We start from the raw sequence: 24,592 nt of genomic DNA on the forward strand, positions 1-24,592 counted from the left end.
GGGCGGAGAAGCCTCTTACACCGGTGAAAGCACAAAAACAGAAGCTAAACTAGAATAGTGAGCGCACAAGTGTTTGGAAAGCTAATTACTGAGTTAATTGTAAGCTTCTGGACCAAGGCTATATTTATAGCCTTGGTCGGGGCGCCTGAAAGGGTTCCGGGCGCCCTGGGGGGATAAATTTTATCCCCCAACATTCAGATCGAGTCAAAGCTCGATCTGGTCAAAAACTGACTTCCGGGCGCCCGGAAGGGTTCCAGGCGCCCCGGGCTTGTCTAGGCGCCCCGGACTGGTCCGAGCGCCCCGGGCTGGTCCGGGCGCCCCGGGCTGGTCCGGGCGCCCCGGACAGTTCCAGGCGCCCCGGGTGTTGAGTCAACTCTAGTTGACTTTTGTCCGGGTCCTCTGCTCTGGATCCGCTTGATTGGGTGATCTCTGCTATCCGGAATAGGGCTCACCCGAATCCAAGTTCCGGTCTTCTCAAGCGTGCTTCCCTCCGGCTTCTCGTCCCTCGGAATTGCCGTGTGTTTCCTTCTCGTCCGCCAGCGTACTCATCCGCAGTCTTCGTCCCTCGGTCGTCGACCTTCTCGCTAGCTGCGTCTCTTGCTCCCCGAGCAATCTTCCGCTCCGGCTTTCGTCCCTCGGAACCATCGCGCACTTCCTTATCGTCCGTCGGTGTACTCTTCCGCAGCGCCTCGTCCCTCGGACGCACAGCGTGCCGTCCTTCTCGCTAGCTGCGTCTTCCGCTCGACTACCTGTGTTCCTAAGCTCCTGCACACTTAGACACAAGGTTAGAAACAAACAGGACCTAACTTAACTTGTTGATCACACCAAAACAACCTTGAGGTTCCAACAATCTCCCCCTTTTTGGTGTGATCAACCCAAGTTAAGTTAGAGTAAAATAGATATGAAATTAAAAAATTTATTGCAATAACATGCAACATGATAGAAAAAATTAAATTTCAACCATTCCAAATTTTAATTTTCAATTTTCTACCTCCCCCTAGACTTATACTTCCCCTTCTCCCCCTTTGATCACAATAAAAATGGGGTACAAAAAGAATCTAAGGGTTAAAAATATATATCAATGATTTTCAAGGAAAATATTTCCAAGTCAAGGAAAATTTCTAAGTCAAGAAATAACTTTTGTAAAAAAATTTCAAGTATTTGTCATCAAAAAACTTTCTAAGCTGAAAAGTTTATGCAAGAAAATTTAAGAGAATTAATAACATTAAAAGAAATTTTCTATGCATTTATTTATTTATATATTCTAATACTTTTATCAGAAAATTTTAAATTTTCATTTTAATTTATCATAATTTCTTAACTTTGAAGCAAGAAACTTTAAGCATGTAGAAATTTCTGCAAATTGTAACATGTCATTTTCTATTATATTTTGAATTCCTAATTTGCAAAGATACTTCGATAATATAAACTTGATAAAGTTTTTCAACAATACTTCTGATTTGCAAACTTCGTTCGACAAAATATTTTGTAATTTGCAAAAGTATTTTGACAACATAAATTTGCAACAATCTGTGGATAATAGATTTACTACTCTGAAAAACTCTTTCGATAATATCTCTAATTTGCAAACTTTGTTCGAAAAAATGTTTCGTAATTTGTAAGATTCTTTTGTCAAATCATTTTGCGATTCGAAAAACTCTTTCAACGAGATAATTTGTACTTCGGAAAAGTTTTTAGATCCGGAAAAAGTTTTCGAAAAAATACTTTGTGATTCGCAAGAATCTTTTGTCAAAACATTTTATAATTCGAAAAATTCTTTCGATGATTCAATTTTTGATTCGCAAAAATCTTCAGGTAATTTGATTAATTGAACCAGTTGTTTAGAGGTTCGAGTCCATACCTTACTTACCTCGTCGGTCATTGGTTCTCCCCCTGTTGAATTACTTTCTTCCGAAAATTCTCCCCCTTCATTGATCTCGGGACGTACTTCGGTTGTTGGGGCTGTCTCGGTAATTTCTTCCATCTCGGATTCTGATGACGGCTCGATGTCTATTGAGGGGACGGCTTCAATCGGTTCTTCGTAGAGTTTTAAGAACTTTTCCCAAAGTTCTTTTGCGATGTTGTATTTGCCAACTCTATCAAAGTCTTTGTTTGGTATTACGGTTAAAATGTGAAACTCTGCCCGACCATTTGCCATTGACTCGTCACGTTGCTTCTTGTTCCATAGGCGTAGATCGATTTCTTCTCCATTCGTTGTCTTTGGTGCTTCATAACTTGTTTTCATTATTAGAGAAATACCAATATCAGAGTTAAGAAATATCGTCATTTGTTGCTTCCAAGAAGTAAGCTCCCCCTCCAATGCTGGTGGGTAGTCGCTAGCTCCGGCCATTGTTTTGTTGCTTCAGACGGCGGTTAGTCCTTCTGATGCGTACTCGGCTCTGATACCACTTGTAGGACCGTTGGGCCGACTAGAAGGGGGTTGAATAGCCTTGTAAAAAAAACAAAAGCAACCCTTCTCGAACTCTTAAACTAACACTTGTATAAAATTAGCTAAGCAGAAATACAAGAAAGAAACGAGGCACCATGTTTGACTTGGTTACAACCGAGGAGGTTGTTAATCCAAGGAAAGTGATCGCACTAAAAACTCCTTCGGGCGGAGAAGCCTCTTACACCGGTGAAAGCACAAAAATAGAAATAAACTAGAATAGTGAGCGCACAAGTGTTTGGAATGCTAATTACTGAGTTAATTGTAAGCTTCTGGACCAAGGCTATATTTATAGCCTTGGTCGGGGCGCCTGAAAGGGTTCCGGGCGCCCTGGGGGGGATAAATTTATCCCCCAACGTTCAGATCGAGTCAAAGCTCGATCTGGTCAAAAACTGACTTCCGGGCGCCCCGGGTGTTGAGTCAACTCTAGTTGACTTTCGTCCGGGTCCTCTACTCCGGATCCGCTTGATTGGGTGATCTCTGCTATCCGGAATAGGGCTCACCCGAACCCAAGTTCCGGTCTTCTCAAGCATGCTTCCCTCAGGCTTCTCGTCCCTCGGAATTGCCGTGTGTTTCCTTCTCGTCCGCCAGCGTACTCATCCGCAGTCTTCTCGCTAGCTGCGTCTCTTGCTCCCCGAGCAATCTTCCGCTCCGGCTTTCGTCCCTCGGAACCATCGCGCACTTCCTTATCATCCGCCGGTGTACTCTTCCGCAGCGCCTCGTCCCTCGAACGCACAGCGTGCCGTCCTTCTCGTAAGCTGCGTCTTCCGCTCAACTACCTGTGTTCCTAAGCTCCTGCACACTTAGACACAAGGTTAGAAACAAACAGAACCTAACTTAACTTGTTGATCACACCAAAACAACCTTGGGGTTCCAACAATCTCCCCCTTTTTGGTGTGATCAACCCAAGTTAAGCTAGGGTAAAATAGATATGAAATTAAAAAATTTATTGCAATAACATGCAACATGATAGAAAAAAATTAAATTTCAACCATTCCAAATTTTAATTTTCAATTTTCTACCTCTCCCTAGACTTATACTTCCCCTTCTCCCCCTTTGATCACAATAAAAATGAGGTGCAAAAAGAATCTAAGGGTTAAAAATATATATCAATGATTTTCAAGGAAAATATTTCCAAGTAAAGGAAAATTTCTAAGTCAAGAAATAATTTTTGAAAAAAAATTTCAAGTATTTGTCATCAAAAAACTTTCTAAGCTGAAAAGTTTATGCAAGAAAATTTAAGAGAATTGATAACATTAAAAGAAATTTTCTATGCATTTATTTATTTATATATTCTAATACTTTTATCAGAAAATTTTAAATTCCCATTTTAATTTATCATAATTTCTTAACTTTGAAACAAGAAACTTTGAGCACGTAGAAATTTCTGCAAATTGTAACATGTCATTTTCTATTGTATTTTGAACTCCTAATTTGCAAAGATACTTCGATAATATAAACTTGATAAAGTTTTTCAACAATACTTCTGATTTGCAAACTTCGTTCGACAAAATATTTTGTAATTTGTAAAAGTATTTTGACAACATAAATTTGCAACAATCTGTGGATAATAGATTTACTACTCCGAAAAACTCTTTCGATAATATCTCTAATTTGCAAACTTTGTTCGAAAAAATGTTTCGTAATTTGTAAGATTCTTTTGTCAAATCATTTTGTGATTCGAAAAACTCTTTCAACGAGATAATTTGTATTTCAGAAAAATTTTTAGATCCGGAAAAAATTTTCAAAAAAATACTTTGTGATTCGCAAGAATCTTTTGTCAAAACATTTTGTAATTCGAAAAATTCTTTCGATGATTCAATTTTTGATTCGCAAAAATCTTCAGGTAATTTGATTAATTGAACCAGTTGTTTAGAGGTTCGAGTCCATACCTTACTTACCTCGTCGGTCGTTGGTTCTCCCCCTGTTGAATTACTTTCTTCCGAAAATTCTCCCCCTTCATTGATCTCGGGATGTACTTCGGTTGTTGGGGCTGTCTCGGTAATTTCTTCCATCTCGGATTCTAATGACGGCTCGATGTCTATTGAGGGGACAGCTTCAATCGGTTCTTCGTAGAGTTTTAAGAACATTTCCCAAAGTTCTTTTGCGATGTTGTATTTGCCAACTCTATCAAAGTCTTTGTTTGGTATTGCGGTTAAAATGTGAAACTCTGCCCGACCGTTTGCCATTGACTCGTCACGTTGCTTCTGGTTCCATAGGCGTAGATCGAGTTCTTCTCCATTCGTTGTCTTTGGTGCTTCATAACCTGTTTTCATTATTAGAGAAATACCAATATCAGAGTTAAGAAATACCGTCATTTGTTTCTTCCAAGAAGCAAGCTCCCCCTCAAATGCTGGTGGGTAGTCGCTAGCTCCGGTCATTGTTTTGTTGCTTCAGACGGTGGTTAGTCCTTCTGAGGCGTACTCGGCTCTGATACCACTTGTAGGACCGTTGGGCTGACTAGAAGGGGGGTTGAATAGCCCTGTAAAAAAAACAAAAGCAACCCTTCTCGAACTCTTAAACTAACACTTGTATAAAATTAGCTAAGCAGAAATACAAGAAAGAAACGAGTCACCGTGTTTGACTTGGTTACAACCGGGGAGGTTGTTAATCCAAGGAAAGTGATCGCACTAAAAACTCCTTCGGGCGGAGAAGCCTCTTACACCGGTGAAAGCACAAAAACAGAAGCTAAACTAGAACAGTGAGCGCACAAGTGTTTGGAATGCTAATTACTGAGTTAATTGTAAGCTTCTGGACCGAGGCTATATTTATAGCCTTGGTCGGGGCGCCTGGAAGGGTTCCGGGTGCCCTGGGGGGGATAAATTTTATCCCCCAACGTTCAGATCGAGTCAAAGCTCGATCTGGTCAAAAACTGACTTCCGGGCGCCCGGAAGGGTTCCGGGCGCCCCGGGTGTTGAGTCAACTCTAGTTGACTTTCATCCGGGTCCTCTGCTCCGGATCCGCTTAATTGGGTGATCTCTGCTATCCGGAATAGGGCTCACCCGAACCCAAGTTCCGGTCTTCTCAAGCGTGCTTCCCTTCGGCTTTTCGTCCCTCGGAATTGCCGTGTGTTTCCTTCTCGTCCGCCAGCTTACTCATCTGCAGTCTTCGTCCCCCGGTCATCGACCTTCTCGCTAGCTGCGTCTCTTGCTCCCCGAGCAATCTTCCGCTCTGGCTTTCATCCCTCGAAACCACCGCGCACTTCCTTCTCGTCCGCCGGTGTACTCTTCCGCAGCGCCTCGTCCCTCGGACGCACAGCGTGTCGTCCTTCTCGCTAGCTACGTCTTCCGCTCGACTACCTGTGTTCCTAAGCTCCTGCACACTTAGACACAAGGTTAGAAACAAACATGACCTAACTTAACTTGTTGATCACACCAAAACAACCTTGGGGTTCCAACATAAGTGTCGTCCGCGGTAACGTTGCTCACTTTGTCCTGATCTTCACGGGCGAGCGGCACATGATGGTAGCCCTGATATGCATCCAACATGCATCTCAGCTCGAATCTAGCAGTAGAGTCTACCAGTTGGTCGATCCGGGGTAGAGGGTAAAAATCCTTCGGGCATGCCTTAGTTAAATCTCGAAAATCGATGCAGACTCTCCATTTGTTGCCTGGCTTGGAGACCAGCACCACATTGGCGAGCCAGCTAGGGAATTGCACCTCCCGTATGTGGTCGGCCTCCAGAAGTTTCTCAACTTCAGCTCGGATGATGACATTCTGCTCGGCGCTGAAGTCCCTCTTCCTCTGCTTCACCAGTTGAGCGTCTGGCCGAACGTGGAGTTCGTGCCGCGCTACGCTCAGCGAGACCCCTGGCAGCTCGTGGGTCGACCAGGCGAAGACGTCGCAGTTTTGATGGAGACATCTGATCATCTTCTCCTTCTGGCTCGACTCCAGGTCGGATGCGATGAACGTGGTGGCATCCGGTTGGACAGGGTGGATCCTTACCTCCTCCTTTTCTTCGTAAATTAAAGAAGGTGGCTTTTCAGTTATAGCATTTACCTCGACGTGTGGTGCCTTCCGAGCGGCCTTGGCTTCGGATCGGACCATCTCTACATAACAGCGTCGGGCCGCTAGCTGATCACCTCGGACTTTTCCCACCAGATCTTCCACGGGGAATTTGACCTTTTGGCAAAAGGTGAAGACGACCGCTCGGAACTCGTTGAGAGTCGGTCGCCCCAAGATCACATTGTACACGGAGGGAGCGTCGACTGCAATGAAGTTAGCAGTCCGCGTTCTTCTGAGCGGCTCCTCTCCCAGTGAAATAGCCAGCAGGACCTGTCCGACCGGCAAAACTTCATTACCGGTGAACCCGTAGAGGGGGGTTGTCATCGGCAGCAACTTGGCTCGGTCGATTTGCAGTTGGTCGAAGGCCTTCTGGAAGATTATGTTGACCGAGCTGTCTGTATCAATGAAGATGCGGTGAATAGTGTAGTTAGCTATTACCGCTCGGATTATGAGGGCGTCATCATGCGGGACTTCGACTCCCTTGAGGTCCCTAGGGCCAAAACTGATCTCGAGTCCGCTCGCCCGCTCCTGACTGCAGCCGACCGCGTGGATCCCGAGCTGTCTTGCATGCGCCTTCCTTGCCCTGTTGGAGTCGCCTCCGGTCTGTTGGAGTGTATACTTAAAAGTTTAGCTTTTGTACACATTTATTTTGAAATAAAGAATCACATTGGTCAAATGTTTATATTTATTTGTTAAAGATAATTGTTCAATTAATTTATATAGTAGATAACATGGAGTGTGGAGTCACACTTAGAAGATCATGTTGTCGGTTCTCTATAAATTATAAACAGTTGCTCACGACTAAGATGGAAAGGAACAAACCATCAGAATAGACGTAGTGTAATTAAGTATTAGTTTATCTTGACTAATAAATTACACTGATACACTTTAAGTGTATTGAGTAGGATCATTTAGGTAAGTTCTTTTTGTACTGACTTAGTAAAAGAGCTAGACCTTAGTTATTATGGAAGTATGTGCTCTTAATCCTAATATAATAACAAGCATATATATTTAATATTTATTTCTTTGACTTATCAAAGGGTGAGGTTTAGCTCGATAAATCAATATGCCCGATAAGTTGGGAAATGATATTACTTATAGTATGTGTTGTTGATTATAGAAGGAATCTGTGCCCTAGTTATCTAGGTTGAGAATGTCCCCAAGAGGAGCTCATAAGGATTGTCATGTTAAACCCTGCAGGTGGACCTAGTCCAACATGACAATAAATTTAGGTGGTACTACTCTTGGAGTTAGATATTAATTAAATGAGTTGTCAGTAACTAACTTAATTAGTGGACATTCGTAATCTTAAACACAGGGAGACTAACACACTCATGATAAAAAGGAGCTCATAATATAATTTGGGATTGGTGCGGTAGTCCGGTAATAACTCTCTAGTGGAATGAGTTATTATCGATGAACTTGAGTTGTGTGTTCGGGGCGACCACGGGATATCGAGCTCATCGGAAGGCCAAAACCAATTTCTCCTCTAGGTCCCTGTTGTAGCCTCAACAAAGCCTCAAGTCCATCCAAAGAAAAGTCTATCTTGGTGTCCAAGAAGGGGCCGGTTCATTGCTTGGTGACCAAGCAATGGCCGGCCACATATTCTCTAGAAGTGGTCGGCCCTTGCCTTGGGCAAGGGGGTCGGCCGCAATATTTAAATTAGGAAGGTCGTTTTTGAATTTTTAAATTTCCTCAGATATTTACAATTTGTAAAAAGAGATTTTAAAATTTTATAAAATTTTCCTAATTTAAATTAGGCCACAAGGTTTTAAAAGAGAGTTGTAAAATTTATAAAACTTTCTTTTAAAAAGAAATATTATTAGAGATGTTTTAAATTTTAAAACTTGGTTTTAAATTTTAAAACTTTCCTTTTAATATCTACATTAGAAAAAAAAAAAGAGTTTGTAAAATTTTATTAGAAGTTTTCTTCTTTTAAATTTTTTAAAAAAAATTTCTTTCTTTCCCTTTTAATAAGTGGTCGGCGACCTTGCTTGGTGCCCAAGCAAGGGGCCGGTCAAATAATTAAACATCAACAAATAGTTGTTTAATTAATAAATCAATCTAGGATTGATTCATTAAAAGGAAAGAAAAATAAAAAATTAAAAGGAAATAGGAATGAGTCTAATTTTTTATAAAACTCTTTCCATAATTTTCCGTTGGGAAACTAATATAAAAAGGGGGGAAGGGGAGGCCTTGAAAAATATAGCAATTGATATTGTGTTGTTGGAGATCATCAAGTGGTCGGCCCCTCTCCCTCTCTTCCCTTTGCTCTCTTTTGCTCCTTTGTGGTGGTGGTGGCCGAATTCTAGAGAAGGAGGAGAAGCTTTCCGGATGGTGTTCATCTTGGAGGATCATCGCCCACACGACGTCTAAGAGGAGGCGAGGGATACGGCAAAAGATCTCAAGATTTTTAGCATACAAGGAAGAGATATAACTAGTATTTAATTTCCGCATCATACTAGTTAATTTTTCTTTGTATAAATACCAAATACAAGAGGCATTCGATTCTTGTTTTTCGAATTTAATTTCGATGTTGTGTTCTTTTTCTTTTTTCCTTGTGATTTGATTGTTCCTTTTGGTTAACCTAGAGTTATATAAGGAAATTAAATATTAACTTTCCTTAAAAGGCTTTGTCTAGTCGGTGGTGGTTGCTCCCATATCCAAGAAGGCCAAGTGCCTCACCATGCAGTACTGGAAGCTAATTTTGGAAACTAATATTTAATTGAATTTATAACCTAGGTGATTTGGATCAAACGTGTTAAGTTCCGCAGGAGATCCAAATCTAAACCTAAAAGAACATATAAGTTAAACTTGGAATCAAACGTGTTAAGTTTCGCAGGAGATACAAGTTTAACTTAAAAGAACACATGGTAGCTAGGAAAGGTTCAGATCACGTACAAAATTTTTGTACAGTGGAGCCATTGGGTTTTCCGAGTAGCAACCAACACGGTCGGTCCTCCAGCGATGATGTTGATTTCACCCCTCGACGCATTGCCTCTATTCTCCTCCTCCCAAGCGGATGGTCGGGGTCGTTCATGCGATGCCCGAGGAATGGCCCTGTTCTGCTGGTTATGTTGTCGTTCGGAAGATCTCCTTTCTGTACGTCGGCCAAGACTTTGGTGTTGATGTCGTCGATTCGGCGAAGGTGATCGACGGCGATAGCTCCTTAGCGTAGGATGAGCGATTGGGGGGAGGCTTCGACAGTCACGGGTGTTGTGAGTTGCTGACTAATGGAGCGAACAAAACATGAGAGTCCATATCTTCCCTTTCGATTTAGGTCGATCGGCCGCTACTTGTTGGACAGCATGCGACCTCTGATGAGGACGGGCTACCTCTGCGCGGGGTCCTCTTGGTGGTTGATAATTGGAAGGCGACTTCCGCTCGGCATGAGCTAGTGGCTCGGATGGTGCTTCCTTTTTCCTCGCCATCTGAGCTTCCTCCACGTTGATGTACTCGTTGGCCTTATTCAACATGTGGTCGTAGTTGCGAGGCGGCTTTCTGATGAGCGAACGGAAGAAATCACCGTCCACAAACCCCTGTGTGAACGCGTTCATCATAGTTTCAGAAGTGACCGTCGGGATATCCATGGTCACCTGGTTGAAATGCTGGATGTAGGCTCGGAGCGACTCATTCGAGCCTTGTTTGATGGCGAACAGACTGACGCTGGTCTTCTGGTAGCGCCTGCTGCTCGCGAAGTGATGGAGGAAGGTTGTGCGGAACTCTTTGAAGCTCGTGATGGATCCGTTCGGTAGCCTCCGGAACCATCGTTGTGCCGATCCAGAAAGGGTGGTGAGGAATACCCAGCGCTTCACACCATCTGTATATTGATGCAAAGTGGCTGTGTTGTCGAACTTACCCATATGGTCGTCCGGGTCGGTGGTCCCGTTGTATTCCCCGATCGCCGGGGGCGCGTAATGCCTTGATAGTGGGTCGCGCAGGATGACCTTGGAGAACTGCCTATTGATCCGCTCGGGAGACGAGTCTGTCCGTGGTGCCTTGCCCTTCCTTGCGTCGCGGAGGGGAGCCTCATCGGACGAAGAGCCCCGGTCGAGGTTGGCTTGCGCGACATCCGAGGGCGTTTGGAACAGAGCCCTATGGAAAGGTATAGGGGTGGGCGGTGTTTCCATCTGAGTGCCAGTCGGACCTTTGTTTTGCCCCCATATCGAGAGCTGTTCCGGTCGGTCCTCTGGGGCTGCCTTGCCTCCCGACGCAGAAGTCGCCTGCTGTACCATTCGCTTGGTTTGAGCTTTCTGCTGTTGCTCCACAATCTTCGCTGCTCGCGCTTGGATGAGTGCGTCGAACTCTTCGGGGGAGAGTGTCACCATGAGTTGGCGTCCAGCTTCTTCCATCTTCTCTGCTCGGATTCATGTGTGTTCCCACAGACGGCACCAATTTGATCCTGTCCGAGCGCTGAGTCGATGGACGCTGGGGACGTGGCGCTCTTCGCTATCCTCTGATGATGGTGTAGACCTCCGGCGAACCTGCAAAGAAGCCGAGCCGGGAGGGGTTTCCCGGCGACGACCCTCCGACGCTCAAGTCAGGCAGTGAAGAAGAAGAGGAGCAAAGTAACGCTACTGTGGCTACAGTGATGAGAATCGCATACCTCCGTCGAAGTCTGGAGGGTCCTTATATAGGACCCCGGGGAGGCGCGGGCATGCTTCTCGATACGTGCACGCTTCCCCAAACATACCTCAGTAGGGTTGTGTCAGAAAAGCATTCCTGACGCCATTCCGCAATCGCTGACCATGCTGTTTGTCGGCGGCAGGTGTCTCGAGGATGATGTTACCAACTGTCCCTTTTGTCCCTTTGCGCCTCTTGCCTATTCCCGGGCCGAGCGGACCGGTCGCTCGGTGCTCTTGGCCTCCGGGAATGCGCATACCTCGGACCGGGCGGGGAAGCCCTGCTTATGTGCTCGGATGGGATTGTGTCTTATTGTCCTGTGGCTCGGCCGAGCGGCTCCGCTCGGAGACTCTTTTACCGAGCATCGGAAACCCGACCCCTGGTCGGCTGTTTTTCATCCCGTCCGGGAGACTCTTGGCCGGATGTTCGATCATCGGATGCTTGGTCGGCCCGGTACTCCGCTCGGCACGACCTTGGGGTTGACCCTCTTGACCATTGACCTCCACGTGTCGTTGACCTCCCGCCAACGAGGGTCCCCCGTCCTTACCACCGGATCAGTATATATGTAATATATATACTAATGTGAGTATACTGATGTGCTCTTTTTAAGAGCACTTATACACACATTTAACTATATAAAATTAACCACACAAGTAGTAAAAGGATTATCAATGTACTTATTTCATTATCAATTTCCTTGTTTGAAGCTCCTTGAATGCCCTTGTTTGTCGATGACAATGATTTCATTGAAGCCTAAATAACTTAAAGAGGTTTAGGAGAAATTTGACTGAAATAAAACCTTGATCAAATAGAACTTTTACTAAACACTCAAAATTACAGGTCTACCTAATTTTATTTCATTGCAAAATGATTCAATTATGAACCTTCACGTATAACAGTATGTTGGCAAAACAGAATGTTATTGTAGCTTGTTTGAAGATATGGATGCTGGTGATTAAACAAAATTGTTATATATATATATATTTGAAGAAATTTAAGTAGATTAATGAATCTTAAATTAAAAGGTAGGATATGCAATTAGAGATTAAGATGCTAGCATGTGGATTGAAACATTGAGCCAACCGTCCTATTAAAATTTATTGAATTTCTCCTTAGGTATATAATTTGAGTCTCTATGACAGTTACTTGCTCATATGGGGCTCCAAGATCCTATTTTTTTTTGTCAAACTGTAGGATCCTCACATTCGTGAAACAAGATATTTAATTTAGTAAACACGGAAATATAGTCCAATTTACAAGAATACTATTATGATTGCATATTAGTAAGTTGATTGGTAATCATCAAGGTATATAACAATGAGAATAATCACTGATCTGTGATATTAAATCACATAAAAATTGTTCCAATGGAATTAGTTGTATATATGAATATGATGTGTTTAGTTTTGAGATAATTTGTTGAACCTGTTGTTTGAATTTTGGTTATTTGTATATATGAACATGAGGCTTGAACAAAGGATATGAATTGCAAACAACTTTAATTTCACATTGATACTTTTCATTTTATGTCATGATGATACTTTCCATGTTATGACAAATAATCTTAATAACAAATTTCATTCATGTATGTAAATGTTAGATACAAATATCATTAATATGTTTGATAGATTTTTTTAGTTATAAATGTTACTTATTGTTTGTTTATAATTTGACGTAGGAAAAGAAGCACGGAAGGCGACCGAAGCTCCTGAGACATGACGATATGTATTTTATTTTCCTTTGGATGTCTTGTTACATTTGTTGTTTGGATTATTATAGAACTTTCATGTTTGATATTATGAGTTGTTGAACTTGTTTGGATTTTGGTTAGTTGTATATATGAATATGATGTGTTTATTTTGGGATGATTTGTTTGGATATAAGATATATGGATTATGGATGTGTTGGATATGATGTATTTAGTTTTGAGATGATTTGTTTGGATGTCGTATATGGATGTATTGGATATAATTTGTTAAAGATGTTGTAATTGTAATATATGTAAACAGAAAAATCAAAAAACAGTTTTTGGAATTTTTTTTTTTTGGGACAAATTTTGTGACAAATATATCTTTGTCGCAAATTTATTGTAAAATTCGTCCCAAACTTCGTCGCAGATTTGGGACAAAAATTAGTTTTTTGTCGCAAAAGAAACAAATTTTGCGATGAATCAAGATTTGTCCCAGAATTCGTCGCAGATTTGGGACAAAATTAAGTATTACGTCACAAATTAGGAACAACTTTTGGGACGAATTCAGATTCGTCCCAAAATTCGTCGCAAATAGTTTTTTTCTGCTCGACGTGGTTAACGCGACATTTTTGGGAACCAGTCCCAAATGTTTGGGACGAATTCATATTCATCGCAAATTTGGGACGAATCCAGATTCGTCCCAAATTTGCGACAAATCCAGATTCGTCCCAAATTTGCGACGAATCCAGATTCGTCCCAAATTTGCGACGAATCTGAATTCGTTACAGATTTGCGATGAAAATGTGTTTTTGTCGCAAATTCCCGACGAAAATAGGGTTTTTTTCCTCTGGTTATTTGTAATTAGGCAACGTTTTTTGCGACAAAAGACAAAAGTATATGTTTGTCGCAGACATAAAATTATAAAATTTGCAATGAATAAATATTCGTTGCAGATTTGCAACGAATTCTGCGACGAAAATTTAAATTTGTCGTAAAAATTTCCAATTAACGAAAATTATGTATTTGTCGCTAACTTTTTGCAACACCATTTTTGGGACGAATATAATTTCGTCCCAAAATTCGTCGCAGAAAATTTTGCTATGAATTTTTTTATCAAATTCATCCAAATTTTGTCCCTAAATAGCAGTTTTTTTTTTATTATAGTTGGACTAATTCAAAAAAACTCGGTCTATATAATATTAAAATAAAAAAGAACATAATTGATATCATATCATAACTTGAGATAAGAGGGACAATTTTATATTTTTGAGACAAAAGGTCAACACTTAGGCCGAACCGACTAAGGTCTAGTTGAGCCGAAAGAAGAATGAATATGCAAGTCTTTGCATTCACATATAGTACGGATCACATTAAATCATGTCAAATCTCAAAAATATATAATCTAATGTGATCTGTTCCGAAAAAGTGGAACAGAGGATCTCATCTCATCCTAATGGGAGTTAGGAATATTTATAATTTTCCTCATCAACGATGTATTTCACTCCACCACATCTCTAATTTTTTCTTAGAAAGTCTGAGGCATCGGAAGGGCCATGCCGGAGCAAGACTAGCACTAGGTGTTTACTTAGGATAGGAATTTATTTTTAAGACTTGGAGACGATCGAAGAGCTCTCCGGCCACAAACATCCAAATTTCTCCATAACGATAATAATTTGAAGAAACCAAGCCACAAAAGAATCCTTCCAAATAATGATCACTCAGCATCGATAACAGTTATATAATGGCAAATCCAATGACCAGCAATTAATACAAGTTTATTCCCAATTGAATCAATGAAGAAGAGACGTTCCTCGCCGCCGCCCGGATCGAGCTCGCTTCAGTTAACGCTTCCGTCGGGGGATGATGCAGGATTGCACGCACAAGTCGTGGCAGGAAGTGACGGTGTTGTCCCTTTCTTCGGGGCAGCGGGCGAAGCAGTCGCGTAAGCAGTGGGCGCCTTCGACGGCCGGCGCCGATGAGGCCACGAGCATGGCGACGAGGAGGAAGGCAACCACAACCATCTTAGTCTCCGCCATTACTAATTAGCGATATATTAATTAATTAATTAATTAATGACGAGGGAAAATGGATATATTAAGCGAGGATTATGATTAATTAATCCCTCTGATTGATGGTTAAATAGTTGGCTTCGACGAATGAAGGAGAGGGGGAGGGGGGTTTTATAAGGTGTGGTGGGAGGGTGAATATGGTCGAGAGAGATCTTCGGATCAGATTAGTTTAAGATGGACCGAGTCGAATGATCCTAAGTTTTCATAATCAAGTACAACCGTTGATGAGAGACCGATTGGTGCGGCGTAGAATTTGGCTAGGAAAATTCAAATAAAATCAAACTATAAACTTAAATTCAAATTTAGTCTAGCGTATATGAACCTTAATTCGAGGATATGTATACTAAAATTATATAAAAATAAATAAATAATTTTTAAAAAAATAAATAATGAAATTTGAAAAATATTTTTTTCAATATTTATTTTGTAAAAAATAGTGAATAAAATGTATCTAATACTAAAATGATATTTAAGATAAATAAAAAATATTTAAAAAGCAAAAAAAAAAAAATCAGAGTGTGAAAACCAATATTTACTTTAATTATAGTTTTTAAAAATTATTCGATTTGATTTGCTTTGGTTAATATTTATTTGATTTTCCTTGACCCGTCCGAAATCCCAACAGAAACCCTCGAGTCCCCATCTCCGCCGCCTTCCCCGAACCGGAGCGGCTCTCATCGACGGCGTTCCACCTCCCCACCGCCTTCGCTCGCGTCTGGTCGGTGCTGTCCTCCATCCGAAGCTCGGCGATTTCCCGGCGCCGGTCGCCACCACCGCTCGCGAGCGCCGCCTAATTTATCTGAAGAATAATGGAAGGCGGAGGAGGATGGGGAGCAAAGGACGAAGATGAAGACGAAGAGCACCATCGAAACCCTTTCCTTTCTAATAGCGTCAACAAGCCTTCACCTTCTAAGCATCAATTCCGGTAAAGTTCCTTGTACCCTTGCAAAACGTTTGTCGATGCAATTAAGAACTACAGCCGACTTGTGCTGCATTCGTTTTAATTGAAGGAGTGAAGTATCCAAGGCTCTTTGGGTTGAAGAGATGGGTATGGGGGAGATAGTGGAAAAGAAGGGAAGCTTGTGGTCCACCACTGGTGTAGCAAAAACTAACAAGCTCTATTGCCACATTGAAGAAATATTGTGAGTCTCTTTTTTCGGTTGGGTTATTTTTCATGGATGAGATTTTTTTTATCGTCTATAACTTGTTGGTAATCAACCTTTTTGTTTGGTTTATTTAGACTGTCAGGCAAAGTTTCCTGATTAGATAAAAGGACAATAAAGTTACATTTTTGGGGGGTATGAAATCTCTACATTCACCTTCAGTAGCCTTTTTTCAAAGTTGTTGGACTAATCTCAAAAAGGAGCGTATATTGTCCTAGAAAATTTACCATTTAATATATCTGCATTTCATTTTCCTTTATATGTTACTATCTGTTCTGGCTTAGCAAACTTTAGATGGAAGAAGCTAGATATCATTCTATGCCATTTATTGCCCCCATGGCAGTCTCACTACTCTGATCTTCATCTGAATTGCATGATTATTATTTTTTCTGAGTCATTAGATTCTCAAAGTTTAGCAATAAAGACATCCATTTTTTCATACTGAAAGCAATTTGTTCTTCAAGTAAATTAATTATTTTTTTTTCTACCTTTATCTATCTCTCAGAGCTATTTGTTTTTTATAGGTTTTTGGCTGAAAAAGGGGCATTAATTCTCACAAGTCCTAATGATAAGAAACTCAGTGTTGGAGATATTTATGAGAAGGTCATAGGAGCTAAATTTGGGTGTTCATGGGAGTCTTTTCAGGCATATAAGCATCTGAAATCCCTTGGCTACATAATTCAGCGATGTGACACCTCTTGGACATCTAAGAATGATCGAATCTCTTGTAGCTTCAATTCTTCAACATATAAAAATAAGGGAACTTATGATGGCCTAGATTTAATTTCTGACTTGTTAGAAGGAATGCGAATCAACAACCTGAAGCCATTGTATAATGTTTACTTGCCTAACAGCAAGTTCAGAAAATCTTCCCCTGGTGATCCAGATTTCCTGCTGTGTTTATTAAGGTACCTAATATAACATGTATCTATTTGAAGTATTTATTCGATAAGTTATCTGATACTTTCAAATTTCCATTCTATATTTGATTAATTTCTATTGAGAAATCATGGTATTACCAATTGTAGAGTTAGCTATCTTCATTCAAATATATAGTAATTGCTAGATACTAAAATCTTGAAGCAGTGTTTCATTATTTCCTGAAAACAATTTTATATTGGCTATCTATGCATGAGCAAATATGCATATAGATCAGTAAACTTATTCTTTTACTAATCCAAGATAATATACTTCTTGTCCATCCAACTCGACTACTTGCTGCTTTACATTAATCCCTTTTGCCATTTGAAGTTTGAACATGCATTCATGAATTGCATCATTGTGTCTTGACAAGTGGTCTCTTAGTTTTTCAAATTTGACTTCTCATTTAGCATTTGAACCTTGTTCCAAAAACTAGTTAACTAATTGCTATTTTTATTAAGTCGTGCAAACTTTGTTGTCTTTACTCATATTTGACTTAAAGTTCACCTTTTGTGATCTCTGCTGTTTGTTTTGCCCACCGAGCAATGAATCATGGTCAAAGGCCTAATCATACAAGTCAAATATATTTAAACACTTGGAAAGATAATGTGTCTACGATATTAGGTGGTACATACCAAATGCCTCTTTTCCTGTATTGTCATAGATATTTAGGATACTTCTTGTTTGGAATCCTCTAAGAAAGAAGCGGTCATTTGGTTTGCTATTTTTTGTTCATTTTACTAGTTTTTCATACAGAAATTTCCAACTTCTAATTATATACTGCATGCAGTAAGCAGTATATTAAGTCTCTTTCAACATTATCCTCAAATGATTCATGATTTTCTTTTACGTTTTCTATTTTTAAGAGACAATCCACCTTCAATATCAGAATTAGAAAACCTGGAGGAGGAGTGTGATGGTTTCCGGTTGAAGTATTGCTATGTCAACAATGGACGGGCAAGCTTCTTTTCAATGGAGAAAGGATCAATTCCAACCTTGCCATGATGAGGTAGGTTCTGTTCATAGTTCCTATATTTATGTGTACAATAATAGTTTAAGTGGATGTAGCCTGTAGGGTTAGCCATACATTACAATTTCACCATATGTACTACGCTCATCATAGGACTAAATTCCACGCCTGGTGTGAATTGTAAGTCACACAGAAGAACAATCAGTGCCCCCGAGCTTTGGGAAATCTTATTCCACAAGGATGTGATACTCTGGGCTTGCTTTCGTTCTGCTACCCCACTTTCAACATCACTACATATGGCTTCTTCGAAAAGAAATATTCAAATGATGAAGGGGAGCTTTGGCACAACTATAAAGTTGTTATTATGTGATCTTGAGGTTACAAGTTTAAGTCATGGAAACAAACTCTTGCAATGCAAGATAAGACCATTTTTCTGGAATCCATTTTAACTGAACTCGAGCACCCGACTGCCCTATTAGATATCTTACAAATGAAGAATGCAAGCTTACGAGGTCAGTTGCCTCAGAGGACTTTGCTTTTAACATATTCTACGAAGTAAATAATTTGTTCCAACTGATAGAAGTTATCTTGAAAGCATTCATCTATTTTTGCACTAGTAAACAAATTATTTGGTAAAACTGTTTGAATTATATGACGGAAAATTTGTTATTGTACATTTTGAATATTCTATTATTATGTTTTGAGTGTAAGAGAATTTGATGATGAAAGAAGAATAGTTTGTTGCTAAGCAGAGAGATTAAAGAAAGTTGAATTTAACATTTCTAATGGGGTTGGCCTCGACTTTTGAGGTTGACCTTTAACGGAGTGCTATGATCCTGCCCTCACTTCAATTTCCGTTAGAACTACTCGATCGAGTAGTTCTAAGCGGAAGAATAGTTTGTTGCTAAGCAGAGAGATTGAAGAAAGTTGAATTTAACATTTCTAATGGGGTAGGCCTCGGCTTTTGAGGTTGGCCATTAATGGAGTGCTATGATTCGCCCCTCACTTAAATGCCATTTAGAATTACTCGATGGAGAGGGCAAGTCCGCGAGCGTGAATATTGTCCTTGTTTAGGTACCGTAGTAGAAGATGATAGTTTTTATTTTGGGATTTTTTTAAGGATGGGTTTATACGATTTATAAGGGAGGGAGGTAAATTATAAGAGATTTTGTGTACAGTGGGCTTTTATTTGGGATCAAGTGACTCATGATGTATTTTACACACGCACATCAAGAGGGCAACATGGTCCCTCAGTCAAGATTATGTAAGATAAGTACATAATTTTGGAACTCAAATCACATTAACCATCAATGCAGTGACGGTGCAAAATTTAAGCTTGTCTGCTTCTCAAATGAAAATTCAAACAGATCTTATGAACATGGCCAACCTGTAGGTGCCAAAATTTCATTAAAAAAAATTACAATATATTGTTAGTAAGTTGCACGTGGGGTCTAATAATTAATATTTAAAAGTAATTAGGTGTTAATCTAAAAGAGATATCTTTGTTTTTTTACTAGGATATCTAGTTCTCGTGATCTAATTATTTTTGAATATGGATGGCTCTACTTCGCGGATCCATCACTAGGTAAATTTGTATAGTATAGATAAATTTGAACGGATGATCGAACAGTATGAGTAGTTCAAGTATTGTAGGTGTTTGATATCTCCTGGAAAAGAATTGAACTATAATTGTATGGGCACACTGCTTACAAATAATGATGATCGATTTAGATTTATAAAAAAATTTATCGATCATCAAAATAAATTAAAAAATATTTATGAGAATTTATTCAAATAATAGTATTCTTAGATTTGTTATCCTATTAGAGAAAAATTATTATAATATATTACAAGTTGATATTTAAATCTTAAACGTCTAATTGACTATTTAGAGGTCTAATTGTGGCACCATCACTCTTGGGCAATTAAGAGACTCATTGATATATATATGCTAGTTAATTTATAATTAAGTGTGATCACTACTTAATGCGGTATTTATTAATATGCTTGTTTTATTGCCACGTCATTTTCCCTCCCTAAAATTATGTCGCTTGAAGTCGTGGTTATTGTCTGGAATTGACACTCGTACACAAGACCGGCCCCACCTACTCCTTTGTGTGGCTCGCGGGTACAACAATGGGTCGTCGTGTAGAGGGCCTTGAATTGGAGAAATCGCTTTCCTTCCTCTTTGATTTCTTTCCGTGGAGAAGACTCTTCGCCACCTTTCTTTTCCCATCCTCCGCTCCGCCTCATTTCTTTCTTCGCCTATTGCATTCGCAGGGCGATTTCTCAATTTCTTCTTCGTTTCGGATCGGTAATTGAGAGAGAGAAGAGAGAAAGGGGGAGAGTGAGGGGAAGGGATGAGGTGGGAAGGCGTGGACGATGAGCTCGCGAGGATGGTGTCGGAGACGAAGCTGAACGACGCGCGCGACCGCCGGAGGATCCGCGAAGCCTTCAAGGGCGTCCAGCTCGGGATCGACCATTGCCTCCTCAAGGTACTTTTCGCATCGGGAACTTGTTAGCTGATAGTAGAGATCTTCTTTTGCCTCCTCGCCTGTTTGGTGATGATATACGACAATCTATCGGTCTTAGGGTTTGTTTATTGTTGAAAGTTGAAACATGTGGGTTTTGAGTTTTGAAAAGACAGAAATGCAATTGTAACGTGATTTAATTGTGACGCGTTGTCTCTCTGATTTGTTCGAGCGAGAAAGCACTGGGCTTTCAATAGATTTGACGGCACTTAACCACAGATTCTGCTTTATTTTGAACTCTTCCTCTGGAGATGGGGCCTCTGGATGCTTCCAAGAGGAATGAGTTTTTCTATAGTAATTCATTTTTTATTCTTTTAAGTATGCTTTTTAATTAATGTGTTTGAAAACAGATTTTTGCACATACCGTACCTTCCCTGTAGCAATATATTTTGCTGCAATATGGAGAGTAAATCTCCACAAGTAGTCAATTTAGATTGATTTTTCTTCAAATATTTCATGATTCAGTTCAGTTCTTCATGAAGAAAGTTTATTTATAACTTCTTTGTGTCATTACTTGCAGGCACAGTATGATGGATTAAAGACAGAAGAGGTGAGATCATTTTTTTTTTTGCTTGAAAATAGAATCCTTTGCAGGTTTGCTTCTGCTTCAATTTTCATCTTCTTGTCCTCTTTCCTTTCCTTCTTTCTCTGTATGCTTGGCTTATGCTTGTTACTATGGATTGCTAGATCTTTACATCTTCAGCGTTAAAGAGTAAACTGTAAATTATCCCTCAATATTAGTATTCTACATTCTTGCTTATTGGTAGATTGGATTTCATGTCAATCCTGAACTTTTGGTATCTGTTAGATCTTTCGATATTAATTAGAGGTCATGTTCATCCTATCTTATTTTAGGGAATGAACATTGTAGTATTTCTATGCAGTTATATGAGGTGAACTCTAGAGGAGTAGAAATTTTCTCCAAAAGCTGGCTTCCTGAAAATTCTTCTATCAAGGCTCTTGTTTGTTTCTGTCACGGCTATGGAGACACCTGTACCTTTTTCTTCGAAGGTTTGCTTTCTGTCTGTATTTATCTCTGCCATGTTTCTGGCAATGATTTACTTGCCTTCTAATTGTCTGCATGTTGCAATACTCAGGTGTTGCCAGGAAGCTAGCATCATGTGGCTTTGGAGTTTTTGCTATGGACTACCCTGGATTTGGTCTTTCAGAAGGACTTCATGGCTATATACCAAGCTTCGATAGTCTTGTAAATGATGTCGTGGAGCACTTTTCCAAAATCAAAGGTGGGTCACCTTTACTCTTCAGTTTTTGAAGTGCTCAATTTTTTTGCCACTAGAAATTTGCTACCTTTGAAATTGCAAATTCGTGCTTTATTTGGATGGCAGAGAAGCCTGAGTACCATGGCCTTCCGAGCTTTCTGTTTGGTGAGTCAATGGGCGGAGCTGTGGTTCTCAAGGTGCATTTCAAACAACCAGATTCTTGGACTGGTGCAATTTTAGTAGCACCAATGTGCAAGGTAAAATATTTGACATGAATCTTTTGGACTTTCATCGTTCGACCTGTGTTCCCTAAAATGAAGTATTTAATATTAGATAGCAGATAATGTTATTCCTCCATGGCCTGTGAAGCAATTCCTCATCGGTATAGCTAAACTTCTACCAGAAAGGAAATTAGTTCCTCAAAAGGATTTAGGAGAAATGGCTTTTAGAGATCCAAAGAAATTACAGCAGGTCAGTCTGAAACTTTGATCAGATTATTCATTCATCTCTTATTGCTTCCCATATGATTCTTGGTATTATTCTATAAAATTCTCGATTCTTTTGTCCAATTTGTCCTTTTCTCAGAACCACATAACATATAAGTGATACATAAAACAGTGTCTTTTGATTGCAGACCAAATATAATGCCATTGCTTATAAGGGAAATCCGCGCCTGAGAACAGCAGTGGAAATGCTGAGAACAACCCAGGAGATAGAGCAGCGATTGCATGAGGTATGAGCATGACTAATAATTTTGTTTACAGGTTTTGCTATTACTTTTAATACTCCATCTAGCATTTGTCGAAATATGAATTACAAATGTTATTTATCTAATAAGACGTATCCCTAGATTATTCTTGTAGTGAATTTAGGGCAAAAATGGAAAATCCATTGAAGTGATACCAATTAATGGACATGATATTCCATATGAATTCTAGATTTATTAGAATCTAATCTGCCAAGACAGTGACACTCATTACTTGGAGCAACAGTAGGTGATTGAAGAGAGGAGCTTCTAGATGTGAACATTATGTCTCCTTGTACTAACAGGAAATAGAAATAAGGATGTGAAATGATCCATCATACTTTATTCAAAGTGTTGGATGGTTAGGAAACTTCACATGAAAAAGTTAATGTAGTAAAGTAAATATTACAGTGCTAAGAGCCTAAGATGGATGCGTGAGGTTTCAAGAAAAATAAGAAATAATTGTATACATGGGCAACTAAGAAACAAGAGATGGACTCAGTCATCTTTCTTTAAAGTTCAAAATTTGATATATATTTGATTAAATGGACTCAGTCATCATAGAGTAAAACCATGTACTAACAATAGGAACTAAGAAACAAGAGATGAACTCTAAAAATTTTTGGACAAAAATCCAAAGGATGCCCCAAATTCTGTAAATAATCAAAAAGGAAGCTTCTTTTTTTAAAAAAAATAAATCAATCAATCAAAGGAACACTTCATCAAAAATTTTATTCCCAGAATATTCCTTATTTGATAGTCTTATAATAGTTATGATGCTATGCTATAATGTGTAAAAGTTATTAAGTAGCTTCTATAATTATTTTCAAGTGATTTTAGAATTTAAGAATTAAGATTTAACTAGCACCTACGTTGTAGGATAGTATGCTCTCATTTGTAACATCTGAATTTAACACCAATCAAGTTTCTCGTCAGGTATCTCTACCACTACTAATCCTTCACGGCGAGGCTGACATCGTGACCGATCCTTCAGTTAGCAAGGCTCTGTATGAGCAAGCTCGCAGCACCGACAAGAAACTGCATCTTTACAAGGATTCATATCATGCGCTTCTAGAGGGCGAGCCTGATGAGATTATTTATCAGGTTTTTGGCGATATCATCTCTTGGCTGAACAATCACGTTGAAAAAATTTAACACCAAAATAATTAATACTAGGGTATAAACAACGTTGGGAGCCGAGGGTAATTCATATCGAAAACTGCTCATTCTTATATGATTCTCCAGCATTTATTAATGTTAATTCTGAATTATTCGATGTGTTACAGTGACCGCGATACCATAATAAGACCAAGTGAAGAAATTAAATTTAATTCCATTCTAAATTGAATTTTGGCCGGAATTAATTCAATTCCTTTTGGAATGGATTAATGAATAATAGAATAGAATTAAATTCTTTAATTTGGAATCTATTTGAATTGAATTCTATTTTTATACATTTATCATTTTATCCTCATAATTAATGTATTAGAAAATAGAAAGAAGGGATTGCACAATTAAGATAGCAGTATGAAGAAGGTGACGCATGAGAGAAACGGTACAAAGAGAAGTTTTTGACACAAAGAGAAACGACGCACAGGGAAAAAAACAGGAGAAAATAAGAAAGTCAACAGATGGATAAAAGGATTTTAAGTTAAAAGGATAATGGTAAATTTCTATCCAAATCTAATCTGATTTACTATTCACGTTTTAAATGGAATTTGAATTGAATTTCATATTAAATCAATCTCAAAAATTCATTCTAAATTATGGAATTGAATTCCAATTATAATAGGAATTCAATTCCGGATTTCAAACAGACTGTAAAGTTTATGTACAAATTTTCCGAGCTACATTTTATGAGATAAATCATGAACACTAATAATTTGTTTTAAAATAACAAATAATTTCGAGACAATTACAAAGAGAGAAATTTAATGATTTTGTAAGGAAAAAAATAATGATGATGATGGTAACGAATGAGTTTAGCAATTTGATCATTTGGGCGAGGGCAAAAGCGGTGAATTCTTCTCCCGCCACGTTTCCACCACTAGCGGCGACCGGCCCCTTCTCAAGTCCGCCGCCGTAACAACCCCGTCGTCGTCGCCCATGTAAATCCTCCCCTCCCCGCCGGAAACTCCCACCACCCGCCGCCAACGGGTGGTCCGCCACTCGGCGGAGGCCGCGGGGGTCTGCTCGCCGGACGCCCTGGC

At 39.7% G+C, this 24,592-nt stretch overlaps 2 protein-coding genes across 3 annotated transcripts; both read left to right on the plus strand.

The window, feature by feature from the left end:
• Positions 1 to 15,410: 15,410 nt before the first annotated feature.
• On the plus strand, positions 15,411 to 18,609 carry LOC121970713. Of its 2 annotated transcripts, none has more exons than XR_006109001.1 (5): positions 15,411 to 15,757; positions 15,843 to 15,974; positions 16,520 to 16,903; positions 17,806 to 17,925; positions 18,040 to 18,609. XR_006109001.1 is itself a non-coding variant. In XM_042521604.1 (5 exons), exons 1-4 carry the CDS (start codon positions 15,642 to 15,644, stop codon positions 17,919 to 17,921), a joined length of 771 nt encoding a protein of 256 aa, XP_042377538.1. In that variant the 5' UTR covers positions 15,413 to 15,641; the 3' UTR covers positions 17,922 to 17,925; positions 18,040 to 18,609. The 2 variants fall into 2 exon arrangements, 1 of the variants encoding a protein (XP_042377538.1); XM_042521604.1 differs by having other exon boundaries at positions 15,413 to 15,757; positions 17,783 to 17,925.
• Positions 18,265 to 23,572, plus strand: LOC121970714 (caffeoylshikimate esterase-like). The gene is made up of 8 exons (XM_042521605.1): positions 18,265 to 18,398; positions 20,938 to 20,967; positions 21,302 to 21,428; positions 21,515 to 21,661; positions 21,764 to 21,894; positions 21,971 to 22,108; positions 22,272 to 22,370; positions 23,319 to 23,572. Exons 1-8 carry the CDS (start codon positions 18,384 to 18,386, stop codon positions 23,535 to 23,537), a joined length of 906 nt encoding a protein of 301 aa, XP_042377539.1. The 5' UTR covers positions 18,265 to 18,383; the 3' UTR covers positions 23,538 to 23,572.
• Positions 23,573 to 24,592: the final 1,020 nt, after the last annotated feature.

Source organism: Zingiber officinale, chromosome 4A, assembly GCF_018446385.1.
Source record: "Zingiber officinale cultivar Zhangliang chromosome 4A, Zo_v1.1, whole genome shotgun sequence".
NCBI classification, from domain to species: Eukaryota; Viridiplantae; Streptophyta; class Magnoliopsida; order Zingiberales; family Zingiberaceae; genus Zingiber; species Zingiber officinale.